Source organism: Aulonocara stuartgranti (genome assembly GCF_965226115.1).
Source record: "Aulonocara stuartgranti genome assembly, chromosome: 7".
Taxonomy (NCBI): domain Eukaryota; kingdom Metazoa; phylum Chordata; class Actinopteri; order Cichliformes; family Cichlidae; genus Aulonocara; species Aulonocara stuartgranti.
In genome coordinates this window covers 56,667,229-56,689,286 of record NC_138945.1, presented here as the reverse complement: position 1 = coordinate 56,689,286, position 22,058 = coordinate 56,667,229, and the positions used below count along the sequence as shown (strand labels likewise).

Genomic DNA, 22,058 nt, shown 5'->3' with positions numbered 1-22,058 from the left:
CAGTGATAATAGTTGTACGTTGTTGTATCCTGATTTATTTTTATTTATTATTTGCATCTCGAGCTCCACACGTGGAAATGCTGTCATCGCTCCACAGCAGCTCTAAACCGCACATCCCCATTTCTTCACAGTTATCCTCTTCTCCGTTACCTACAGCCCGTAGACATATCTGCATACATATATGCATCTACAGGATACATGTTGACAGGAAAGTGTAGCATATACGCCCAGGTTTGTGTGCACTGATGAGAAGTAGATGAAAACAGTTCTCCTCAACATAAGCTGCAGTTCAAGGTGAATCACATGCTGTGGACTGAACAGCAGGTTTTTCCCCCTTTACAGTCATACTTTCATTGGGGCCCCTGAAACCTGCGTAGGGCACTGCTGTACATTTTCCCCACCCCGAAAGTAATTATTTAGTAATATTCTAATAACAGTAATGGCATAATAATGATCTTAGAGCCTCTTATACAGTAGATTGCTTTTAATATGACATACACGTAGCACAGTTTTTACCACATGTAAAAACCTGTTCGTGGAAAGGAAACTACACACGTATCGTTATATTTTTAAATAAATACGTTAAAAAAACCATACATAAGTTCTCATTAAATCGTTAATACATAACAGTGGTTTTCCAGAGTGTATTATGTAGTAGTAGTGTGAAATCATCAAAACAAGTAAACGTTTTCCTCAGTACGCTGTAAAGTAGCCTCTTTACCATTTCTTCTTGTTCTCAGGGAAGAGCCACTTCCATTTGTCGTTCTGTAAGAGGTAAATAAATTCATTATAATACAAGTATGACACACAAAAGAATTATTTCTTTTAATTAAAGTGCTTTGAAAACATTACAAACCTTAAATCCCCAGGACGAGTTGGTCTGTTTGCGTCTCATGTCCTCCAGAGGCTCGTAAGTGTTGCTGCTGGCTTTAGGGTTGATTGGTTCCTTGTGGCCGCGAATCGGCTCATATGTGAAGTCAGCGGGGGCTTCGCCGGGGACCTCGGCATACACAGAATCTGTGCGCTCCTCTGGTATTGACAATCTAGTGTCAAAGGACGTAGTGTGTGGGCTCCCGGGCCTGCCAGCCAGGTGATAAACTGCATTATCACTCAAGTAGTCCAGGCTGTGGCTGCTGCTTGGTCTGCTGCCCAAATCTGTCCTCTCTGACTGGGAGCTGCTGCCGTTACCTTGTCTGACTGGCCTGGGGGAAAGTCTCGGAGGGGTGTCGGGAGGTGCGTTCAGTCTGTAAGACTGCTCCCCGTCAGAACTGCTGTCCAGGAGTGGCAGAGACCTGCTTTTGCTGTCTAGGATGCTGAGCTCCGAGTAAACGGATTCTGGATGTGACGGAGGACTACATCTGCCATTGATTTGATCCTTGGAAGTCGAACTCGAATTAAGTCTGGGTAAACTGTCCTGATGCATGTGTTGGTCTCTGGGTGTAACCCTTGGCGACTGCTTCCTGAGTTGGGCGTACAAAACCCCCTCATGCTCGTTGATGGTGGCACTATCGAGGTGCCTGCTCCTTCGGGGCAACGGCGGACCTTCCTGTTTTACAAAACAAGTTTCTAAAAGTCAGTGAGGTGAAATAAACAATGGAACTATTTTCAGCACATTAGTTTGGACAGCAGCTCTATAATTTATTGACTGTATTCACCTCGTGCGCCCTGTTGCCCTTTGGTGGCCGTTTAGGCTGCTCATCTAAACTCGAGTTTATCTGTTTTCGTTGCCTGTTCTTCACAGCGCTGACAGCGGCAACAGGTTTTTCTTTGGGGCTAATCTGGATAACATCATATAGGTCTTCATCCAGGGCCTGAAAGAACAAAACATCACTTGGACCTCTATCTTTCACCTTTGGCATTTAAAAAAAGAACTCAAAAGAAGAGTTTTGTCTCACCTCAAAACACGAATTTGTCAGGTACTCTCCATATGGTTCAATGGGGCTTGTTTTGTAGTAATCTACCAGACTGGGCACTGTGTCGTGTACCTCGGTGTCTCCATAGACTACAAACTGCCCCATTTCATTCTGGTTTATCACAAAGTGTCGACAACGATCCCTGCCTCTGCAACAACAACAACAACAACAAAAAGTTTGTTAAGCATTGACACATTTTATAGTTGGAGCAAACTAAAATAACATATATTCACACGACTTTCTGACTTTTGAAACATGAATATCCTCCAATAAAATAAGCCACCAAACAAAAGCTTAGAAGTGGGGTTAGAAAATAGATAGATTTGATCGATTTGACACACATTATCTTTAAGACACTTTATATATACATAAGTCATAATTTCTGTGAAACAAAGCAGTTTACCTTCAGCAGCACAACAACACTACACAACTCCTACTTTAGTGTTCTTTAGACTAAACCACCACTCACCTATAGGACAGGATGTACCCGATGGCCTTTTCACTAAGACGGATCAGGAAACAGCCGAGCTCCCTTTCTTTAAGAATTTCTTCAGCATCCCTGTAGACAGACCAACAACAGTGTTAAATTCTCCAACTCCTAACTTTAAAAAGTGTTTCAAAGACATTTAGAGAACATTTACAGCAACAGCCTGGTAGATTATGGGCATAGCGAGGTGGATTGTGTGCTGCACCGTGGAAATTCTATTTCGTTACAGTCCCTTTCCATAAACTTGCCACTGCCAATCACGTAAGTGTGCACTGAATGTGGGTGTGTGCTGGAGGAAAGGCCAGTAGGTGCCAGTGGGTGTATTACAAAGTGGACACTTTCCATCAGAGGAAAGGTTTATTTTTATTTTTATTTTTTTGGATACATTTTCACAATATGACCAAAAATAAAAATAAATATATGAACAAAAAGCCTCGTGTCTTTTTACATTACTATATTATATGTTTTAAATTATATGTAAAGAAATTTTTTTTTTAAATGTGGCTTTAGTAGCTTAGAGGATATGATTTGGTTTTAGAAAAAAAAACTGGGTGTAAAAAATGATTATTTCTCAGTTTGCTATTTCCATTTTTTTCCTTTTATGAATCCTTACCGTCTTGTGATGAAGCCCAGGAACCAAGCTGGAAGGAGTCCGTTGCTGACCATGAGTGGCACCTGAGTCTCTATGAACCACTTTGATGTCAGCTCCCTGAGTCTGACTTCAGTCCCGTCTGCATTAGGATCCCCTGTTGTGTCCCTTTGCTCCATCCTCGTCCGATCCTGATTAAAAACACACCGTCATCCGCTGAAGACAACCAGCATTTATTCCCCAATGTTTGCTGTGTGGCAGCATTTTAACAGTCTAATTTGCTTATTTTCCAGGAGGCGTCAACCACAGCCTGAAAGCAGCTCAATGTTCTCATAGCTTTAAATGAAAGTCATTGGCTGCTGGAAAAGTCCGGTTACACCTGTCTGCGTAAAGCGAGCTTCTAGTTTAGTACACAGCATTTATTTGCTGTTACATGATATCTGATGTTTTAGAGAAAAAATATTCAAAATCCACAATGTTCTCGTTTTACTCAAATAATACTTTGAGGTTTTATAATCTATCTCTAAGTCAAACATCACATAAAAGCAAGTTAGTCACTAAAACAGTCAGTGACTAGTTCGAAAAAGACTTGTAAGCAGTTCTTACCTTGAAGCAAAATTTTAAATAGGTCCTGATGCAGGGAGATTTTGTCTGTTTTTGATCCTTTGGTCTCGACTGTGAAACGCGGCACACCTTTTCAATTCTGGGATACTGTTGTCTGTAAAGTAAACAGCAATTCCTTTCAATCCCTGGAAAGAAAAGATCAGAAAATTAATTTAATTATGAATAATTTAATTATAAAGTTCATACAATATTCCTATAAAGTATTTAACAATGGCGAGAGCACATACCTTTCCTTGAGATTGTCACTGTATGGTTTGAACCCGGTGTCATTTCAGCAAACATTAAAATACTTCTCTTAACTTCTGAACCGTCTCTAATCTCCAACTGAAAGTGTCTTGAGGGAGTATGACACTACATGGGAGATATAGACAGATGACATTTACAATTACACATATTTTTCCACTGGTCTGGAAAGTAGAGGTACATGGCAACGGGCAAGGCGCAGTTCAAACAGTTCATTTGCATCAAAAAGACAGCTGAAGGCTGCTGAACAATGTGAGAGCTTCCTGAAGAGAAACGGAAAGTAAGCTTTACAGAAACTGTGGTTTGTGTGCACACGAGTGCATTGGTTTGCAAGAGGAGATGTTTAACCCACGGAGTGTCTGATTACCAGAGTAATGGGAGATAAGTTGCGTCAGCAGTTGATCTTTTGTGTTTTCTGATCTGGGTTTGAAGTAAGTTCAGATCATTGTTGCTAAAGCTGGACCAAAAATGTGTAGGAATGGAAATGTTTGGAAAGACTGTGTATGTTTGAACAGATTTGGAGGGTAGAGGGCGGGGCAATAAACAAAGCCCCAGTAAGATGAGGTATTTCCAAGCTTGTTTTTCAGGTTCACATACAGTAAATACCTGCTAACTCATTCCCCCCATTGGTTGGGGACAGGCGTCATGAATCACCTCCAGCAGTTTTTGCTCTGTGGGGAACAGTAGGAACTCCCACAGGGGGAGATGCAGTAACGAGAAAGAGTCTGTGTCATAGCGAGCAGGATGAGATGGGATTTCACAACTGGATTTTAACATCACTTACAATTTGGAAACATGTTTCCTGTTTATACACAACTGATCAAACACTTGGGTATTGTGTACAGCAATGTCATTTAGTGTAATTTAATTTAATTTAGATGAATGAACGCAGAGCCAATAACTGAACTGTTATGTTCCACAAATGAGTAAGAGCTGCTGTACAGTACCATGGCCTAGAATTTCAACACTCTCTTAAGGCGGCTCTTGTTGTTCTTTGTGAGTCATTATGTGCTCCTCTGTGGGAGTAGTAAGGTTTGGGGTTAAATGTTATCACCGGTCCGTGTTTGTAAAGAATCCAATGAACATTACATTCGACCGATCGCGCTGTGTGCTGTACGTAAAAGGATCGGCAGAAATTTATTTGATCTACAGCACATATAAAAAAAGGTGCCAGACAGGAGGATGTCTAGGCTGATAATTTTTTTTTAGCCTAACACACCTATGAGGGGGATGTGGATCTTATAAAAGGTCACAAGTCAGTTTAACAAATGCAAAATGTCATTGCAACGGAAGCACATCACCTTTGTTTACAGTGTCCTTTGAAACCTCAGAGCAAAACAAGGATCCTAACCTCACAAATACTTCTAATTGTAAGAAAACTAGCAGGTTACTGTTATTACAGTATTACAGTATTGCATTTTGTTTTTTTAAGCTGCTGTTTTATCTTTGACATCTCAAGTGGGGAAACATCAGGTGTATTTCCCAGCATAAGACAAATCATCCACTGTTTACCCACAGCACTGGGGCAAAACTAAATCATATTCACATCTGCAACCATTAGTCACCAAAACATCCTGAACATGTGAAACTTCTGCCAGCTCTGAATCCAGGAGACAAATTTCCTGTAATCACTTCAATAGCTCCTCTTTCGCACTCTAGTTAAACGAGCTATGGATTCGACTTAGTCACATATATGCTGTAGGTTTTATGAAAAGTGGAAAGGTACGTCATTTCAGGTGGTGATATTTTATTGGAACATTTCTTTACTTTGTTTTGACTTATCACTTAAATTGTAAATAATGCCACTATTTATGTATTTATTTTCATCCATTATTAGAACAGATTGAGAAAAGTGACAGTGAGATAGAAGAAAGTTAAAGTAGGCTCACTGTGGTTACATGCACTTTAGCACTAACCCAACACCCTGACACACTTTATGGCATCTGTGGCTTTATACTTACTGCTTATTTTGGAGGTGAAAAAAAAAATCAACAAAATATGGCGAGGGTTGTTTGTATCTCCAAAAATGTTCATTTTTAATGCTCTTCAGCTCAAAATCTCTGTGCATTTCTAACATTAGATAACTCTAAACACCTCTCTTAGCCTTAATAGGGCTTTGACTGTCATGTAAGCATGGAAATGCTAAAAACTGGAGGAAGATATACTGATATTATTTGTCATCTTTTTAACCGTCAGCTAGGCAATACAGGCAGCTACTCTGAGGTGACAAAAAGCTCCCAGTGGTTTGGATTTCCAGTAGATCTCTGACCTGCTCACTGTTTATAACCCAGTCAGACCTGTCAGGTGGAGATCTGGTAAATGTTTGCCATTGTCCTAAGACATTGCAAAACCTACTTAGATTTATGTTTTTATCTCACGTTTTAGCACACTGAATCTATGTATAATGAAGTGTGCAATCTTAATAAAATTACCTGAGCTATTTATTAAGTTTTTTAAAATTTACAGCTGTATCCTGACATATTCAGTATCTGTTCGAGGTTATAGATACAAATTGTGAAACACACACTGCCATGAACAGTACAAAGCAGTTGAAATTAGCATAATAAGAACAAGAATTACAAGATCGGCTGCGCGTGACACGGGTGTGGGTGTGGGCACCGCAGATCATTTTGTGCCGAGGGCAGATAACAGAATGCATTTTTTATTTTTCTTTCCTATGTAGGCCTCATATCTTTTCTTCTATCTTTTGATTACAGTTTTTTTTTCTTTACAATTCGTTGGAGGATTGCTGCTCATTAGCCCTCAAAGCTGGCTGCTCATCTGATCACACACCGCCACCTAGCGGCCCACAGAGCCGCTACACTCCACCCCAACCAGCAAACCAACCACGTCATCCTCGGAGCTGAACTACATGTCCCATGCTCCTCTGTCAAAGAAACGGACAGTCATGTGGATGGAAACAGGAGTGGGCATCCGCTGTGCTGCAAGAAGAAGAAACTTCGAGGAAAGATGCACGAAGAGGAGGATGGCAGCGAGGCGCACTCCTGCACGGCTTCGCGATTCGTGAACTCCAGGTCCGTGGATGTGGCCGACATCGAGGGAGCGAAGGAGCAGGCCTCCAAACTGTGTGGCTACTTGAACAAACTGTCCGGCAAGGGGCCCTTGAGGGGGTACAAGCCGAAGTGGTTTGTGTATGATCCGAGGAAATGCTATTTGTATTACTTCAAGTCTCCCCAGGATGCCCTGCCGCTCGGACACATCGAAATATGCGATGCGTGTTTCAGCTACGATTTGGACGGGGAAGAGGGTCAGTTTGAGATCCGCACGGCCGACAAAGAGTTTCTACTTAAGGTAGGAACTTTTCTTTCTTTCATTAAACGTGTGTTGACAGCATTGCAACGAGGTCTGCTTTTCATGTCATTTGTCACTTCCTTTCTCGTTTGGAAAAGGCAGACACGCCCTTCTCTTCTTTCCTTTAAAGAAAACAGATTTAGACTCAGCTGTTTTTAGGCAACAAAGTACATATTTCTGCTCGGCAACAACGTGATCTGATGCGATTCTGACGCGATCAGAAGAAGAAAATCCGTTTGTTTGTTTTTTAAAAGACAAATCAATTTCTCGCACAAACCAAGCGCTTAATCAGCGCATTCTTCCAGCTGATTGCCTGCAAACACCGTCAGTCCTCTGTTTTGTGTTTAGACATTTTTACACAGGAGCTCATCTGCCTTCACGGGTCACAGCATCTCATGTGACGGTGTCCTGGTGCTGTCATATGACTGTGACGGGTTCAGCACCAAGACAGGTGCCTCTGGTTTCACTCAGTCAGTTCTAGTCTGTCTTATTATTTTTTTAAGTGTCTATGCTTAATACCAAGAGAGAGAGAGCTGGAACTGAGACTGAAACCAGTGTCTGTGCTCATTCACATGACAGATCCTAATAGTGTCAAGTTGTCCTCATTTTCCCTTTCCATTTGTCGCTGCCTTGATTTCCTCATGGAGATGCCTTTTAAAACGTCATCTCGCTCACTTTGCTGTCTTTAAAATGGCGTGCTTAAAGATTTCAAAGATCTAAAGTCTAATTGAGTGTGCGTTTGTGTCCTTCTAGGCTCCCAGTAAGCAGGTGATGCACTACTGGCTGCAGCAGTTGCAGCAGAAACGTTGGGAGTACAGTAACATGCGAGGCTCTGGTCAGAGAGACAGCTGGAGCTCCCCGACGCTGGCCTATCCTCACACCGGCCTTGTAGGCAAAGATAATGGTAGGCAGGTTCGCACGCACTCACACATACAGTGGATATGTTATCAGTCGGTCATTTCATCATATCCGGGCAACAACTGAAAGTTTACACAAGCGCTACAAATCACAAGAGTCTCGCGTATTTTGTTACCAAGTTTCTGCAGGAAAGTGTTTGAGTGTTTCGAAAGGGTAAAAGTTCAGATTGACATCATTCGGCTTGTGTTTTGTTTTAAGCAGAAAGCCCTTCGAGCTGTGAAGCAAAGGCGCTGGTATCGTAACCTCACGTCTAAACAAATATAAAGTAGGCAGTCAAGTAATGGTCTGTGACAAAAATGATATGTTTATTTGTTTTCCAATTTTTTTTAAATATAAATTGTTGAGAGGAGAACAACCAGACTGATGGGAAGGGAACAGTAACAGAAGAAAAGTATGCAGACGAGGGTCTTTCACTTCACAGCATGTCAGATTGACAGGGTCAGAATTTGTCATAAACACCATGAAAGCATGGTGTCATCTTGCCTTATGTCAGTACAGCCTGCTGCAGGTGGCGTTAATAAAAACTGAGCATTGTTTATACTCAGGAAAGCCTTCCTGAGCATTGTTCCTGAGCATTTCCATCCCTTTATTACCGCAGCAGCCATCAGAACACAGTCACCGATGCTGGCTTCCAGTTTGATTGTGTGACATGTCTCAAAGCTCGCATCATGCAAAGCTGATGATTTAAGCGTTTGAATGGTCTTGAAGATCTCAGTGAGTGCTCAAACGGCCACAGTCACCAGATCTCAATCCAACAGAGCACCTTTAGGATGCGCTGTAACGGGAGATTTGCATCATGTGTGCGCAGTAATTGTGTGATGCTATCATGTCAGCATGGACCAGAATCTCTGAGGAATGTTTCTTGTTGTTATGTAGCTCCAGAAGCAACATGGTGGCCAGCGTGGTCCTAGCAAGGTGTACCTAATTAAGTAGCCAATGACTGTATACGCCAGTGCTGATATGTTTGAATGAGTATCTGTTGGACTCTACATAAAATATGAATCTCATTTGTTATCCAGCAGAAGTGGAAAAGAAAATATGTACATCCATATCTGTGGCTAATAAAGGACTTTAATGAGGACACAAGCATTTTTAAGCCTGTTTACATTTGCAAACAGGGATTCTTCTGCATGCTTTGTGATTAGCTGAGTGAAACGACCTGTGAATCCTTTTCCTGTCCATGTCTTTCTTTCCCAGAATGTTCTCGGTGCACATCTGTCTTCAAAAGCCACAAACGCCTTGGTTATCACCGCTTATCAGTGCTGTTGTCGCCGTGTTTCGTCTAACCCTCCGCGACTTCTTGAGTTCTCTGACGATTCGGAATGAACACTCTTTTGTTCCTTGTTCTCGTATTCATTTGCGTTTTGCTTTTCGGTCTCGCCTTGAACCTGCTCGGTGCAGTGAAGTGCACGAGAGAGCTGTGAGATCAGCGATGTCTGGCGTCAGCTGAAACGATCCCTCGAGCTGTGTTTTTATGTCGCACTTTTTATAGCGAAAGACTAACATGCCCGGGCTTAGCAAGTCTAAGTAAGTGTCGACTTTTGAAGCTCTAAAAGGAAACCGTGCTGCAACGTTCAGAAGTTAAAACTGGTTCAGAAGTAGACATAGTAACACGTAATAAAGACATAATAAATTAGACATATAAAGGACGTTGGTTTTTATTTTCATTCTTGGAGATGCCACTTCAAAGACTTCAAAGATTTTATCAGAGCCACGCGAGTCTGATCATAGGTGCGTGGCGCTGGCTGCACTACATGTTGTTGGCCACAGTCTGTGTGTGAAGTCTCACAGCATTATTAATATCACTACCTCGATGATTTAAAGCCAGATGTGGCATGGGTCGATGAGAAATGGAGGCCTGCCGCACACTCATATGGAAGTGATTTGTCACTCGCAAGGTAGGCCAGCGCATCCGCTGCTTAATCATCCTTTTTATTTTTTAGTCTAAGTAGAAGCATAATATATGAAAACGAAGCAGTATTCATTGAAGCTTAACAACTAGAGCCTGACATCATGAACTCATCAGGAAAGTGTTTACTGAAGTCACAGACAAAGGAAGCAGAAAGAGGTGTTTTCCCACAGACAGACTTCATTTTTCCAAGTATGACTCAGACACCCCCTGCTGGCAGTTTAAACCACTTCTGCAGTAGCATCACTTTTTATGACACATCTAACAAATAAAAAAGCTTCTTTTTACTAATTAATTTCATGTTAAGAAGGGGGTTGGTGGTCTGAGAAAGAAGTAATCGTTAGTAAGCAGGTATTAACTTGCATAGGTTTCACCCGGCTGTGCATCTTGTTCTTGGGAAGTCAGTCTTTGGTGTCATTTTGATTTGATTTTTGTTTCGTTAGAACAGATAATTAAGTTCTTTTGGTCTTTTTTTTTTTTTCTCAGATGCTTTCAGCTTTGAGAAGCCATGTGAAACCATGGAGAAGGTCCGCAGTGATTTCTCCATGGACGACGAAACAGAGGGCGCTGGAATGGTGGGAGCCCAGACAGCCAGAGGGCCCTCCACGAACCCCCTCAATTTCTCCCTGAAAAACCTTGGCATGGAGCTCAGGTAAGTGTAACGAAAGCTTTCCAGGAAATAATCTGTACGCAAGTATACAGCTCTATAAAATCTTGTTCTTTTTTTTTTTTTTTTAAGGTCGCCGCCAAACAGGCACGACTAGTTTGTCTGCTGTGTTGAGCAAAGAAAGCACTTCTTAGTTCATCCAGACACTGGTTGCAGTAGAGGAAATGGTTACATCCATGGTTCACTTGTTTTTCTAGTATGCAACCATCAGCAGTTCCCCTTTTTGAGATGTACAACACATCTATTGAAAAGAGGCAACATGCTGCAATCCTAAAAATGTGACATGTAGACTGGAGTTTGCTTTGTATGTGTCCCTTATTAAGGGAGTCTTGGAGTCCCAGAGTTTCACTGCTCCTAAACCCACACCACGGTGCCTTTTATACACAGTTCTTACCTGTCAGAACTCCTTAGTACTTATCGCTAGAGCTGGGCGATATATCGAGTTTTTAAAACATATCGATATATTTTTATACGAGATATAAGATGTGACAATATCCTTTATATCGATATAGTCTATGTTACGTTATAATTATAGTTGTGGAGCCGCAAGTTTGCCTCTCTTTCGTCCACTTTTGTCTCTACGCAACGTTACTCCGCCTCGCCTTCACTGAAGACAACTCCCCCTCCTACCCCATCGCTTCACGTGCAGGCAGCGACAAGACGGACACGGCAAATCTCCGTTAACGAGTTACTGCGCATCGCCCCATGCGTGGGGCTGGACGGCGTCAACGTGCTAACGAGCTAAACATGCTAACGAGCTAACCGCGCTAACCCTAAAATCCTTTCATTCTCTCAAAAGTTGATAGCGCGCCTTATGTATGAATTCTGGTTGTGCTTGGTGGCCGCAAACCGATTTTATGTGGTACACGGCGTTCAGCAATCTGTCAAAAATGTTTGAGTACGACTTTGGTAAGCTACGGAGCTGCACCGCTTGATAGATTGTCGGCGCATTACGGCTACCGAGGAGCTTCGCGGAGTGATACGTACTGTGCATCAACGTAATATTACCGTATTGTGTGTGTATAAGGACCATAAATGGCACCTGTAAGAGACGTGGTTATGAAGCGGATTTCAAACTCCAGGCTATCAGTCACACAGTAAAACTTGGGAACAGAGCAGCTGTAAAATCTGTCTGTCTTTGTTATTACGCTCAGCGTCTTTTAGTTTACATTTTGACTGCACAATTGTGAGCTCTTTGTTTAGCACAAAAACAACCTTGTTTTCTTTTATTTATGGAGCATTATTATTTAATGAATGCTCATAATTTAATTTTGAGTAATTTTTCATGTACATCTGTGCTGTATGTTAATAAAAGTGCCTGTGTGACATCTGGGACACAGCTTTGACTAAGAACTCTTTTTGTTCTTACTTTATGGCTTAAAAAAAATATCGAGATATATATCTTATATCGCCATCCAGCTAAAAAATATCGAGATATGAATTTTGGGTCATATCGCCCAGCCCTACTTATCGCCCCAGGAGATCTTTGAGGTCAGCCGATCTGATGCTTTTAGATGTTCCCAGGTATAAATTAAAGACAAAGGGAGAGAGGGCGTTTGCTGTGGCTGCACCCAGACTGTGGAACAGTTTACCTCCTCACGTCAGATTCTCCAAAAGCCTAGAAACTTTTAAAACTGCTCTTAAAACTCACCTCTTTTCATTGGCTTTTAGAAAGGTTTAATTTATTTGTTTATTTATTTTTTTATTTGATCAGCGAGGTGTTTTACGAAATTGTGTTCTATTGTATTTTTATCTGTATTTACTGTACAGCACTTTGGTCAGCCTTGGTTGTTTTTAAATGTGCTCTATAAATAAACTTGACTTGACTTGACTTGACAGTAACAAAGGTATCAGTATAGTAGCTGCCTGATATGTGACTGAATCTGCGAGAATTGCAGCTCTCGGAGCTAGAAACCCCTCCCCCCGATTAGAAAAGAAGTGGCTTTAGAATACTCCAGTACTGTGACGTTAACTGCTTTTGTCACGTTTATACCCATAAAGTTTGAGAAAAGCACGAGCGCTCTTTAGTCACTTTGGTTTTGCCAGGTGGAAGTCAGAAACGTGTGGTTTAAACACATCCGATATCTATAAAAATATATAGAGAGAGCTGATGTGTGAGGCAGACTTGCGCTTCATTGTGTTGCATACAGCAGAAACAGTTGTTGACATGTTGCAATGGTGAGGTGTGAAAAACAAGTTTGACACCATTAGCTTTACTTTTTCCTCTAAATGTTAGCTTCTTGCAAAAATGCCTTTGTGTTTATTATCTTTGTTTTTTCTCTGTTTGTCCAACGCTGCAATCCCGTCGGCCTTTTGCAGCAGCATCAGTTTTCCTCTGTGGTTCATCGTAGATCTCTGTGGATTTGTCACTTTTCATACCGTGTTTTCTTTAATCTCTAAAGACCCCCCCCCCCCTTTTTTTTTGTTGCAATGAAATGTGTGAGAAACCTGTGAAATAAAAAAAAAAAAAAAAATATCTCCTGATTTCTGTCAGGAACTCCATGTCTCACCTGCGTGGGGGACGACGCAGCGTGTTTTACACTAGCAACAGTCCCTCGGAGGAATGGGAGCTCGTGGATCCGCCAAAGGACTTTACTGAACAGAAACATCATCTGGACACACACAGACGTACGTCCACTCCCACCCACCCTTCTGCCAGGGTTTAACACTCATCCTCAGCGTACATTTCTCCCGAGGGTCACAGATAACAGCTGATGAACTTGTGTTTTCCCTCAGATTCCTTTGGATCGGCGTTTACCTTTGATTTTGTGCGCAACCCCTCGCGGCCTAAGAAGCTTTTGCTGGGCTCTGGAAAGTTAGGCCGCAGTGCCGAAAGCTCGCCGGTGGAATGTAACGGCAGCAAGTCTTTGGAAATGCAGCTTCGCCTCCAGAGCCAGCAGCAGCAGGAAGAACTGAGTCGCTTGCAGCAGGAAGAGGCTAAGCTCAAGGAAGAGCTGGCCACCCAGAAGGTATAGTTGGATCTCTTCTACTACTGTTATTTATAACAGCATAACACATGTCTATGGATTGGATCGGATAAAAATGTAATATTCTGTTTCTACTGAAAGTGAATGATCCCTGTTTGTAGTGTCTGTTATACACCACAAGCCTAGGTTTGTGGTGTCTGACCAAGTGCCTTGGTATAATACTGATGCTCTCACTATTACAAGAAGTCAGCAAATGATTAGTCATGTTTTAGCAAGAAGCAAAGAAACAGCAGACAGCATTCACAGCTGTCGCACTCCTTCTCTTTATTTTCTGTTCTCTTTTTTCCCCCCTCTATTTTAAGGTTGGCTGATTGGTCAAAACCGCTGTGACTAGGCAGAAGAGTGAATACTTACTTAGTGAATACCTTTTTTTACCTCTGTGCTTTACTTCCTGGTCAAAAGATTGATAGTTGTTTTCCTATGAAATCTGTACCAGGAGCATGATAACGAAAAAAAGTGTAACAAATTGATGTTTTCTGTAAATAATAGGGCTGCCACAAACGATTATTTTGATAGTCGACTAGTCACTGATTATTTTTGTGATTAGTCGACTAATCAGATCGTGCATCCATTGGGTGTAAAACGTATAGCTTATTGCACCAGCATGCATCTGCTCTTATATAACTATCATTAGCTTACAGCTTTAAGTGTTTAAGGTATGTGCTAACTAAAGATAAAGATAAGATAATAGTTTATTAAATTTTAATGAAATTTGCACATTGTTTCAGTGAAGTTTAATAAACTCCTTGCTATCTAAAATATAACGGGACACCGGAGTATATTCTCCAGCATCTCACACTTCTGATAATCAGTCTGCTTGATGTTTATTCAGCTGTGTAAAAACTACAACTTTAATCTCAGCCAAACCGATTTACTCAGGAACAAATAAAATACTAAAAAAAAGCCAAACAATAACATTTTTAAGTTATCTAAATGACTTATATATGTCTAACCTGAGTAGCGAAAGACAGGGGTGGGTTTGAAAACAATTAGCCGGGAGTCCGGTGTTCTCACGGGCTCTAGTGAGCCTTGCCCCCGGCTAGCTATCGAGCTAGTGGGTAACAGACGTCTCCGAAAACGTCGGAGCGCTTTTGAAAATATGTGGTGTCTTGATAAACTGAGCGGATATTTTTGAGGTTTACACAGTTACATTCTCGTCTTAAAATATGTTAAACGTTTATTTTGTGACCCAGAAAGAATAATAAGAGTAATATTAAAACTAACTAGCTGCCGCCATTGTTGGAAACTGAGCTGGGCTGCGCTATGAATTCTGGAACAGAGGAAAATCACTATTGGCTGTCCTAAAAGTCGCTAGAAGTCGCTAAATGACGTTATCGCCTAATTTACATAATTGGTCATGCTAATCTAATTGTAACCTATGTTGTTGGAGAGAGAAATAACATCGTGGAAGAGACATAAAGTGAGTAAAAAACGTCCTAAATGCATTTAGAGTTTATTTAGAACTACAAGTTAAATTTCTTTTAGCAATTATTGTTTTTTTTAATGTCACAATTCCAACCCTGCTCCTTTACCCGGGCTTGGATCGGAAAAAGTGACTCGAAATAGGCACTCTGGTGGAGTTACTTGGTGTGTGTGTTTATAAGTAGTTTTAAACCTTGTGATCCACAAAACAGCATAAGAGTAAAAGAAGAACTGACTGCGTTACAGCACCCGCTGCTTTTTGAGAGTAAAAGCCATACGCGCTTTCACGTCGCTAAGGGGTCTGAAAACTCTCTAAATATAGCGACAAAGTCGCTAAGTTGGCAACACTGGCACAGAGCTACTTCTTCTTCTTCGGGGTTTAACGGCAGCTGGCATCCTTGTACATGCAGTGCTGCCATCTTCTGTTTTAGTCCGTTATTACACTCTTAAGTCCCACTACTTATTCCTGCGTCTTTTGTGATCTTACAACGCTTCAAACGACGCGTCGACTATTAAATCAGTCGTCGACGATTTTGATAGTAATCGTGACTAGTCGACTAATCGTGGCAGCCCTAGTAAATAATATACCATGCTTAATTTACAGTAATGATGTGTTATCATCCAGGAGCTGGTAAGGCTACTGCAGCAGACTTTAAGGACCTCCCAGAGCGAAAGGCCCACCGGGTGCCGTCCAGCTCCGTCTCCAGATTCGTCAGCAGCCTCAGACCAGACCCGAACTTCAGTACCAACTCAGGAAGAAGTTGCACAGCTGGAGGATCTGCTTAAGGAACGAGATGGTCAGATTCAGTCCATGTGCGGTCACATGGAGCGTCTCGCCCTGGAGAAGGAGAGTCTGCAAAAAGAGCTGAAGAGCCTGAAACTTAAGGTGGGGGAGATAAACGACCAGCTTGGAATGATGATGGAGACCATCCAGGCGAAGGATGAGATCATCATGAAGCTGTCACAGGAAAACTCCGAGCACAGCGGAAATGCAAACGACGCTGGATCACCACCACCTCACAAAGAGCTGCAGGAGCTGAGCATCCTCAAGGTAGAGATGGCAAAACTTTAAATAAGATTCAAGTTATCTTGATCTTAAACTGCCATCAACATTGATTTTCTTTTTTCTGTAGCTTTTGAAATTCTGCCTGAACATCTTGACACCCCGTCTGTCTTATTATTCACCTTCAGGACAGTCTTCAAGGCTACAAATCCCAGAACAAGTTCCTGAACAAAGAGATCCTGGAGCTGACGGTGTTGCGCAGAAATGCAGAGAGTCGAGAAAAGGCTTTAGAAGCAAAGGTACTCTCTTGTGTTTTATATTTAATGGTGCATTATCCTGTTAATAGAAACAGGAAGTTTGAGTAGGTTTAGGGGAAGTCCAGTGTGAAGCTCAGCTGGTGCTTCTAAAACGTAATTTAAATTTAAAGCTGAGACTTTATTTTGCCCTCTTTTCCACAGTGCACTGCGCTTGAGGCCAAGCTGTGTCAGGTGGAGAGTAAGTACTTGGTTCTGCTTCAAGAGGTGAAGAACCCGGTATGTTCGTCTTCAGAGCAGAGCCCAGCCCGGGAGGTCATCTCCAGATTGTTAGAAGATGCACTGCAGGGCGAGAACATAGACCAGCAGGAGCACACGATCTTCAAACCAAACACTGTCAGGTATGTGCCGAAAGCCTCGTTAACAGATGCTTTGGAGGTGATTTGAAAAGAAATTACTTAAAAACGGCTACTTGATCAGAGTTTTAGGGATGGAAAAAGAGAAATCTTGAGTTTTGATAAGAGGTTGCGAGAGCCCACACGTCTGGTTTCCGGCATTTATAGCAGATATGAAAATAAATGGCCAAATGTAGGTGTTGTTAGCACAGCTACGTGCCATACTCAGTGCTGTGGCTTACTAAAAAAATTCCACTGTCAATCATATGAGGGTCAAAAGTAGCAGATCTTTATTTAATAATGTTGAGCAGTTATAGCATTTCTACCAGAGCCAGCACCATACCAATTCATCAGAGGACGCACTGCTTTTTTTTTATTTTTTTGGTTGTTGTTGTTGTTGTTTTTATTGAAAGAGAAAATAAACTGCATTAAGAGTCCCTACGCATGTTTTTTGACTGTGAGAACGAGTTCTGCTAATCTGTATTTCAGTTTCTGAATTCTTTGCAAGCCCAGGCATGCCCTTTTTGGCTCATCAAAAATGTATTTACACATTCTGGAAACCGCTCAGTGATGTAAACATGCAGAAGCCAGGATGTGAACATGTTACTGTTGCAGCTTTGAGCGGCTTTCGGAATTCACCCGCATCACTGATGAATTGTCTCTCTGTCTTGATGCAATGCTAGCGAGTATGACGTGTACGGCTTCAAGACCGTCCCCGAGGAGGAGGAAGAGGAGGAGAAGCTGATCGCAAAGGTGAGGGCCTTGGAGCTGAAGTCCCTGTCCATGACGGATCAGGAGGTTTCCGTCGGGGTCAAGTGGGAGAACTTTCTGTCCAGCACCATGAACAGAGACCTGGTTCACTCCCCTGAGCTAAAGGCCCTGATTCGTTGTGGCGTGCCACATGGGCACCGCTCCAAGGTGTGGCGCTGGTGTGTTTCTTTCCACGTGAAGAAGTTTCGTGACCACTTGCCCCCAGACTATTATGACACCTTATTAAACGTAGCAAGGGAGAAGCCCAACCCGGCCTCGAAGCAGATCGAGTTGGACTTGCTGCGTACTTTGCCCAACAACAAGCACTATGCCTCTCCGAGTGCAGGCGGCATCCAAAAACTCAGGAACGTCCTGCTGGCTTTCTCATGGAGGAATCCAGATATCGGCTACTGTCAAGGACTGAACAGGTACTAGAGCTTGAGTGTGTACTTTCTTTCTGTCTCTCTTTTTCTGGCTTGTAACCATTAACCTTTTTCTTGCATGTTATTTCTTCAGGCTGGCAGCAATTGCCTTGCTCTATTTAGATCAAGAGGATGCTTTTTGGACCCTTATAGCTATTGTGGAGGTCTTCATGCCAAGAGACTATTACACTAAGACTCTCCTTGGCTCACAGGTAACAAAAAAACAGTTGAATTTTATTGTACCATGAGACAAGAAGGGACAAGGTACTGCTTATTTATTAGATTTGACAAACCTCCCTGGTGTCAGTGATATCATATTCACGTGACTGCTGTTGATGACTTACAGAGCAGGAATGCAGACATCAGCAGTCTTTGTTTTTCTGTCTGTCTGCTAAATTTGACCACCTTAGAAAATCAAGCCCTGGTTTGATTCGTACAGGTTGACCAGCGTGTGTTCAAGGATCTGATGAGCGAGAAGCTACCGCGGCTACACGCCCACTTTGAGCAGCACAAAGTCGATTTTTCCCTCATTACGTTTAACTGGTTCCTGGTGGTGTTTGTGGACAGTGTGGTGAGCGACATCCTCTTCAAGATCTGGGATGCGTTTCTGTTTGAAGGACCAAAGGTAAGAGGCTTGATTCTGCTCTCATAAACCTGAATTCTAGCCTCAGCAGGAAACTGTTTTAAAGTTAATGACTAACCGGTGACGAGAGATCACTTCTCAAGCTACGTGCCGGCACACAACCGTGCATGTTTGCCAAATGGATCCAATTGCACGCTATTAAACGAATTATTTATTGCCACCAAGGAACCAAAATTCTTTAGTTTAATAAATCGTTATTTTTTGTGTACGCAAGCTAAATTTTAACCCCACTCTACACCCCTACAAAGTTTTGTATTTTTTCTAAACTTTTCAGCTTAATGACATGCAAAAAAAGGTAAAAAGGTAAAAAAAAAAAGAAAACGCATGCAATAACCGATTTTGACGTAGCATCCCCTTATAGAATTTTTAAGGGAAGCATTTTAGCAAACTTGTTAAAGCAAAAATGTGCCCTATTGTGTGTTGATTGAACGATACAAGTTAAAACACTAAAGCTGTCGAGCCTAACTCTTAACAGAAACCTGATATGAACCCAGTCAAACAAAACTGCCTCAGATTAAGGCGGTATTGACTATATTTGGAGGACCTGCTTAGGGAACAGAAGAAAGGTCAGATGTTCCTGAGTAAATATTTTCATGCTACAGTCACACAGGACTTTACGCCATTTTTCTCCACAGATCATATTCCGCTTTGCTCTTGCGCTCTTCAAGTACAAAGAAGAGGAGTTTTTGAAGTTGCAGGACTCCACAGCCATCTTCAAATATCTCAGATACTTCACACGCACGATCCTGGATTCAAGGTACAGTAGCTGCACTGTTTTCGTATTTCCAGTCCTGTGAAAGAATGAAGTTTCTGTGGACAGAGTATCTGCATCACCTTGAAACAGCTTCCCGGGTCTCCCTGAACTGTAGCTAAAGTGTACGATCACATCACCCACAGTGTATCGGCTTTGTGCCTGTGCAAACTTCATTTCTCACACTGCAGGTGTTGCAGCAGCTCTGTGAGACGGTGCTTGAGCACAGCCATGGTTTGGACTAAATGCGGCATGCTGAGATGCAGTTGTTAAATAGATTGCTATAGGTAGCAGCCCTTACATTTAAAATTGCACTGTGCATGCTTGTTTTATACCATTTTATTGGTCAGACTCTGTTTTGGAGCTAGCCTCAAGTGGCCATTTTTGGAGCTGTAATAATAACCTACCTATTAATAAAGTTTTATGTATCAGCTCCAGTGGTGTATGCTTGATGCTGAAAGAAGGATGCATGGGTTTACTAAATTTCAAAGACATAAAAAAAAATCCAGGCTCACAGGATTATGCTGTTTTTCTTTCTTCTAAAAAAATATCTTCCAGGAAGCTGATGAGCGTTGCCTTTGTGGACATGAACCCATTCCCCATGAGGCAAATCCAAAATCGGCGCGCCTTCCACCTGGAGAAAGTCCGTCTCGAGCTGACGGAGCTGGAAGCGATCCGACAGACCTTCCTCAGGGAGCGAGAGACGAGTCAGGATAGAAGGAGCTTTGTCAGCGACGACGAGGAGGAAAACTGACCTCGGACTTGTCGCATTTCTAGGCTGAGTGGCTAAAGCACGGAGACAAAGAGATCATCTCCGCAGAGCGCCGCTGTTCTGCAGTGATGAACGGAGCGCTTTTCCCACACCTAATCGTTGGAGTTGGTCTCTGCATCAGAGCTGGAACTATCAACTTTATACGTTTTAAGCAACAACCACATCAAAAGAACTTAATGTCACAAGCCCGAAAGGGCCTATCAGTATTATCAGTATTCCTGCCATTTCTTTTTTAATTAAATCTTGTAAATCCTCTGTTTTCTGTACGCTTACGTGTTCATGCAATGGCCAAAACAACCTGCAGCACAAATCAGTATTTTCAAACAAATGGCTGCGATCCATTTCCTTTTTATAGCTGACTTTTAAATGTGTTGAAGGATTATTGTGTCATTCATTTGTGCTGTCATCTTCTACACTCACACAATTTTTCCCTCCACTAAATTGCCACTGAGACGTGCGTGCACACAAATCACTTATGCTGAAATGAAAACGTTGCTGAAACGTAGGTCTTAAGGCCTTCAAGCGTGTATGTAACATTTCCAGTTGTAGTTTCCTTCAAGGGATGCGTCAAAAGCCACATTTCCATGGTATTATCAGTTCTAGAAAGCGCATCTGGAACTTGCTGAGCAGCAGTGCACTTTCTATAAGCCATCAAACTAACGTGAACCAGTATTGTCTGTTTTTTAAGCATTATCAGTTCATTTTTATTTGGGAGGTTTTTATTGGCTATCGATTTTGCTATTCGTGTTGTTTAAAGTAGTTTAGGAACTGTTCACGTTCTCACAAAGACATATCTAGAAAGTCCAAACTGTATTGCACTGGATTTAATCAGTTGAGTATCTGGTATTGGCAGGATCGGTTAATCCATTCACGCTGTTGTGGGTTACTCAGTTTTTGCATGCTCTTGGTTTTTCTGTGTTTGTGTTACATGTTTAAATGGTCCAGTTTCCTTGTGCGCAATTTGTTTTTATTTGAGATTTTTCTGAGCCGCTGGTGTAAATGCTGATTGTAATTGCATTTGTTGTCCTCAGTGTGGCAGTGTGACATTGGTTTACCTGGTATTTACGCTCGGCTCACAGGTACCCTACTCGCAGTTTGACTGCACTTGAAGTGGCTGTAAAGTCATGATGATTGTTGTATTAAAAGAAAAAAAAAATGGAAATATGATGTTAAATATATGAGGGAAGCTTTTCACCGTATTGCCAAATATCTCTTCCATTTTCATAATCGGGTACTTTAAAGTTTCCTCTTCACTGGGATCTCCTGTTTCTTACAGCAGCGTGGAGGAAAGCTGATATTCCAAGCTTCAAACGCTGTTTATATTTGATCAATCAGCTGTTAAGTGAAACTTTTCAGTCTCCTTAAATGGGATTTTGTGCACTGATGTGTTGTTTACACCCTGCTCGAGTTTTAGTTTTAGATTGTCTTGAGGTGTTTACAGAAACAAGAGATCTGCTGTCAGTTGCAGCTTTGTCAGCTGATCCCATCCCCACTGTTCACCTGATCCAATGAACAAATGGCAACAACAACAAAAAAATATTTTGATAATCAAATGAAAAAGAAGCATATAGTTGTATTTCTTCCTTTGTGAGAGCAGGTCTCTCACAAAGATCTTGATTGGTTTACAGTTAAACTTGCTTTTTTTAATATATAAATGTCCACACATTGTCAGAAGGCTCATACAGTAAGATTTTATGTTTACTCAGTTTCTCTTTTAAGGCTAGTGCCCCCCCCCCCCCCCCCCCCCCCTCACAGAATAAGCTACATTTAAAAGTCTTCTCTTTTTTAACTTTACTTTGTTTCTTTTCTGTGTTGCTTTTCCCAGAATTGTATTGCACAATTTTATTGGTAGTATGACTTCCGAATATCATATCAGCACTTCACCTTTTTGTATGCATATCTCTCATCTTGCTCATTGTTAGCCTGTTTCACCTAATGATGCAACAAAAAAAGTTTGTAATATTAGTTCAATAAACAATTTGCTGGCTGAATGTGTT

General features: G+C 41.8%; 2 protein-coding genes across 2 annotated transcripts; one reads left to right on the top strand and one right to left on the bottom strand.

Moving 5' to 3' along the window:
* Positions 1–501: 501 nt before the first annotated feature.
* On the bottom strand, positions 502–6,787 carry LOC309710420 (uncharacterized protein). Its single transcript, XM_082539848.1, has 9 exons — positions 6,704–6,787; positions 3,841–3,964; positions 3,596–3,738; positions 3,014–3,180; positions 2,383–2,472; positions 1,896–2,061; positions 1,656–1,811; positions 857–1,546; positions 502–765 (listed from the first exon to the last, which is right to left on the bottom strand). Exons 2-9 carry the CDS (start codon positions 3,893–3,895, stop codon positions 718–720), a joined length of 1,515 nt encoding a protein of 504 aa, XP_082395974.1. The 5' UTR covers positions 3,896–3,964; positions 6,704–6,787; the 3' UTR covers positions 502–717.
* tbc1d2b (TBC1 domain family, member 2B) lies at positions 6,714–22,052 on the top strand. Its single transcript, XM_082539847.1, is given in 14 exon segments — positions 6,714–6,744; positions 6,747–7,168; positions 7,922–8,072; positions 10,482–10,647; positions 13,157–13,290; positions 13,399–13,631; positions 15,697–16,122; positions 16,263–16,373; positions 16,533–16,729; positions 17,407–17,901; positions 17,990–18,107; positions 18,335–18,520; positions 19,174–19,295; positions 19,848–22,052. Coding segments are annotated over 14 exon segments (2,973 nt in total). The 5' UTR covers positions 6,714–6,728; the 3' UTR covers positions 20,044–22,052.
* Positions 22,053–22,058: the final 6 nt, after the last annotated feature.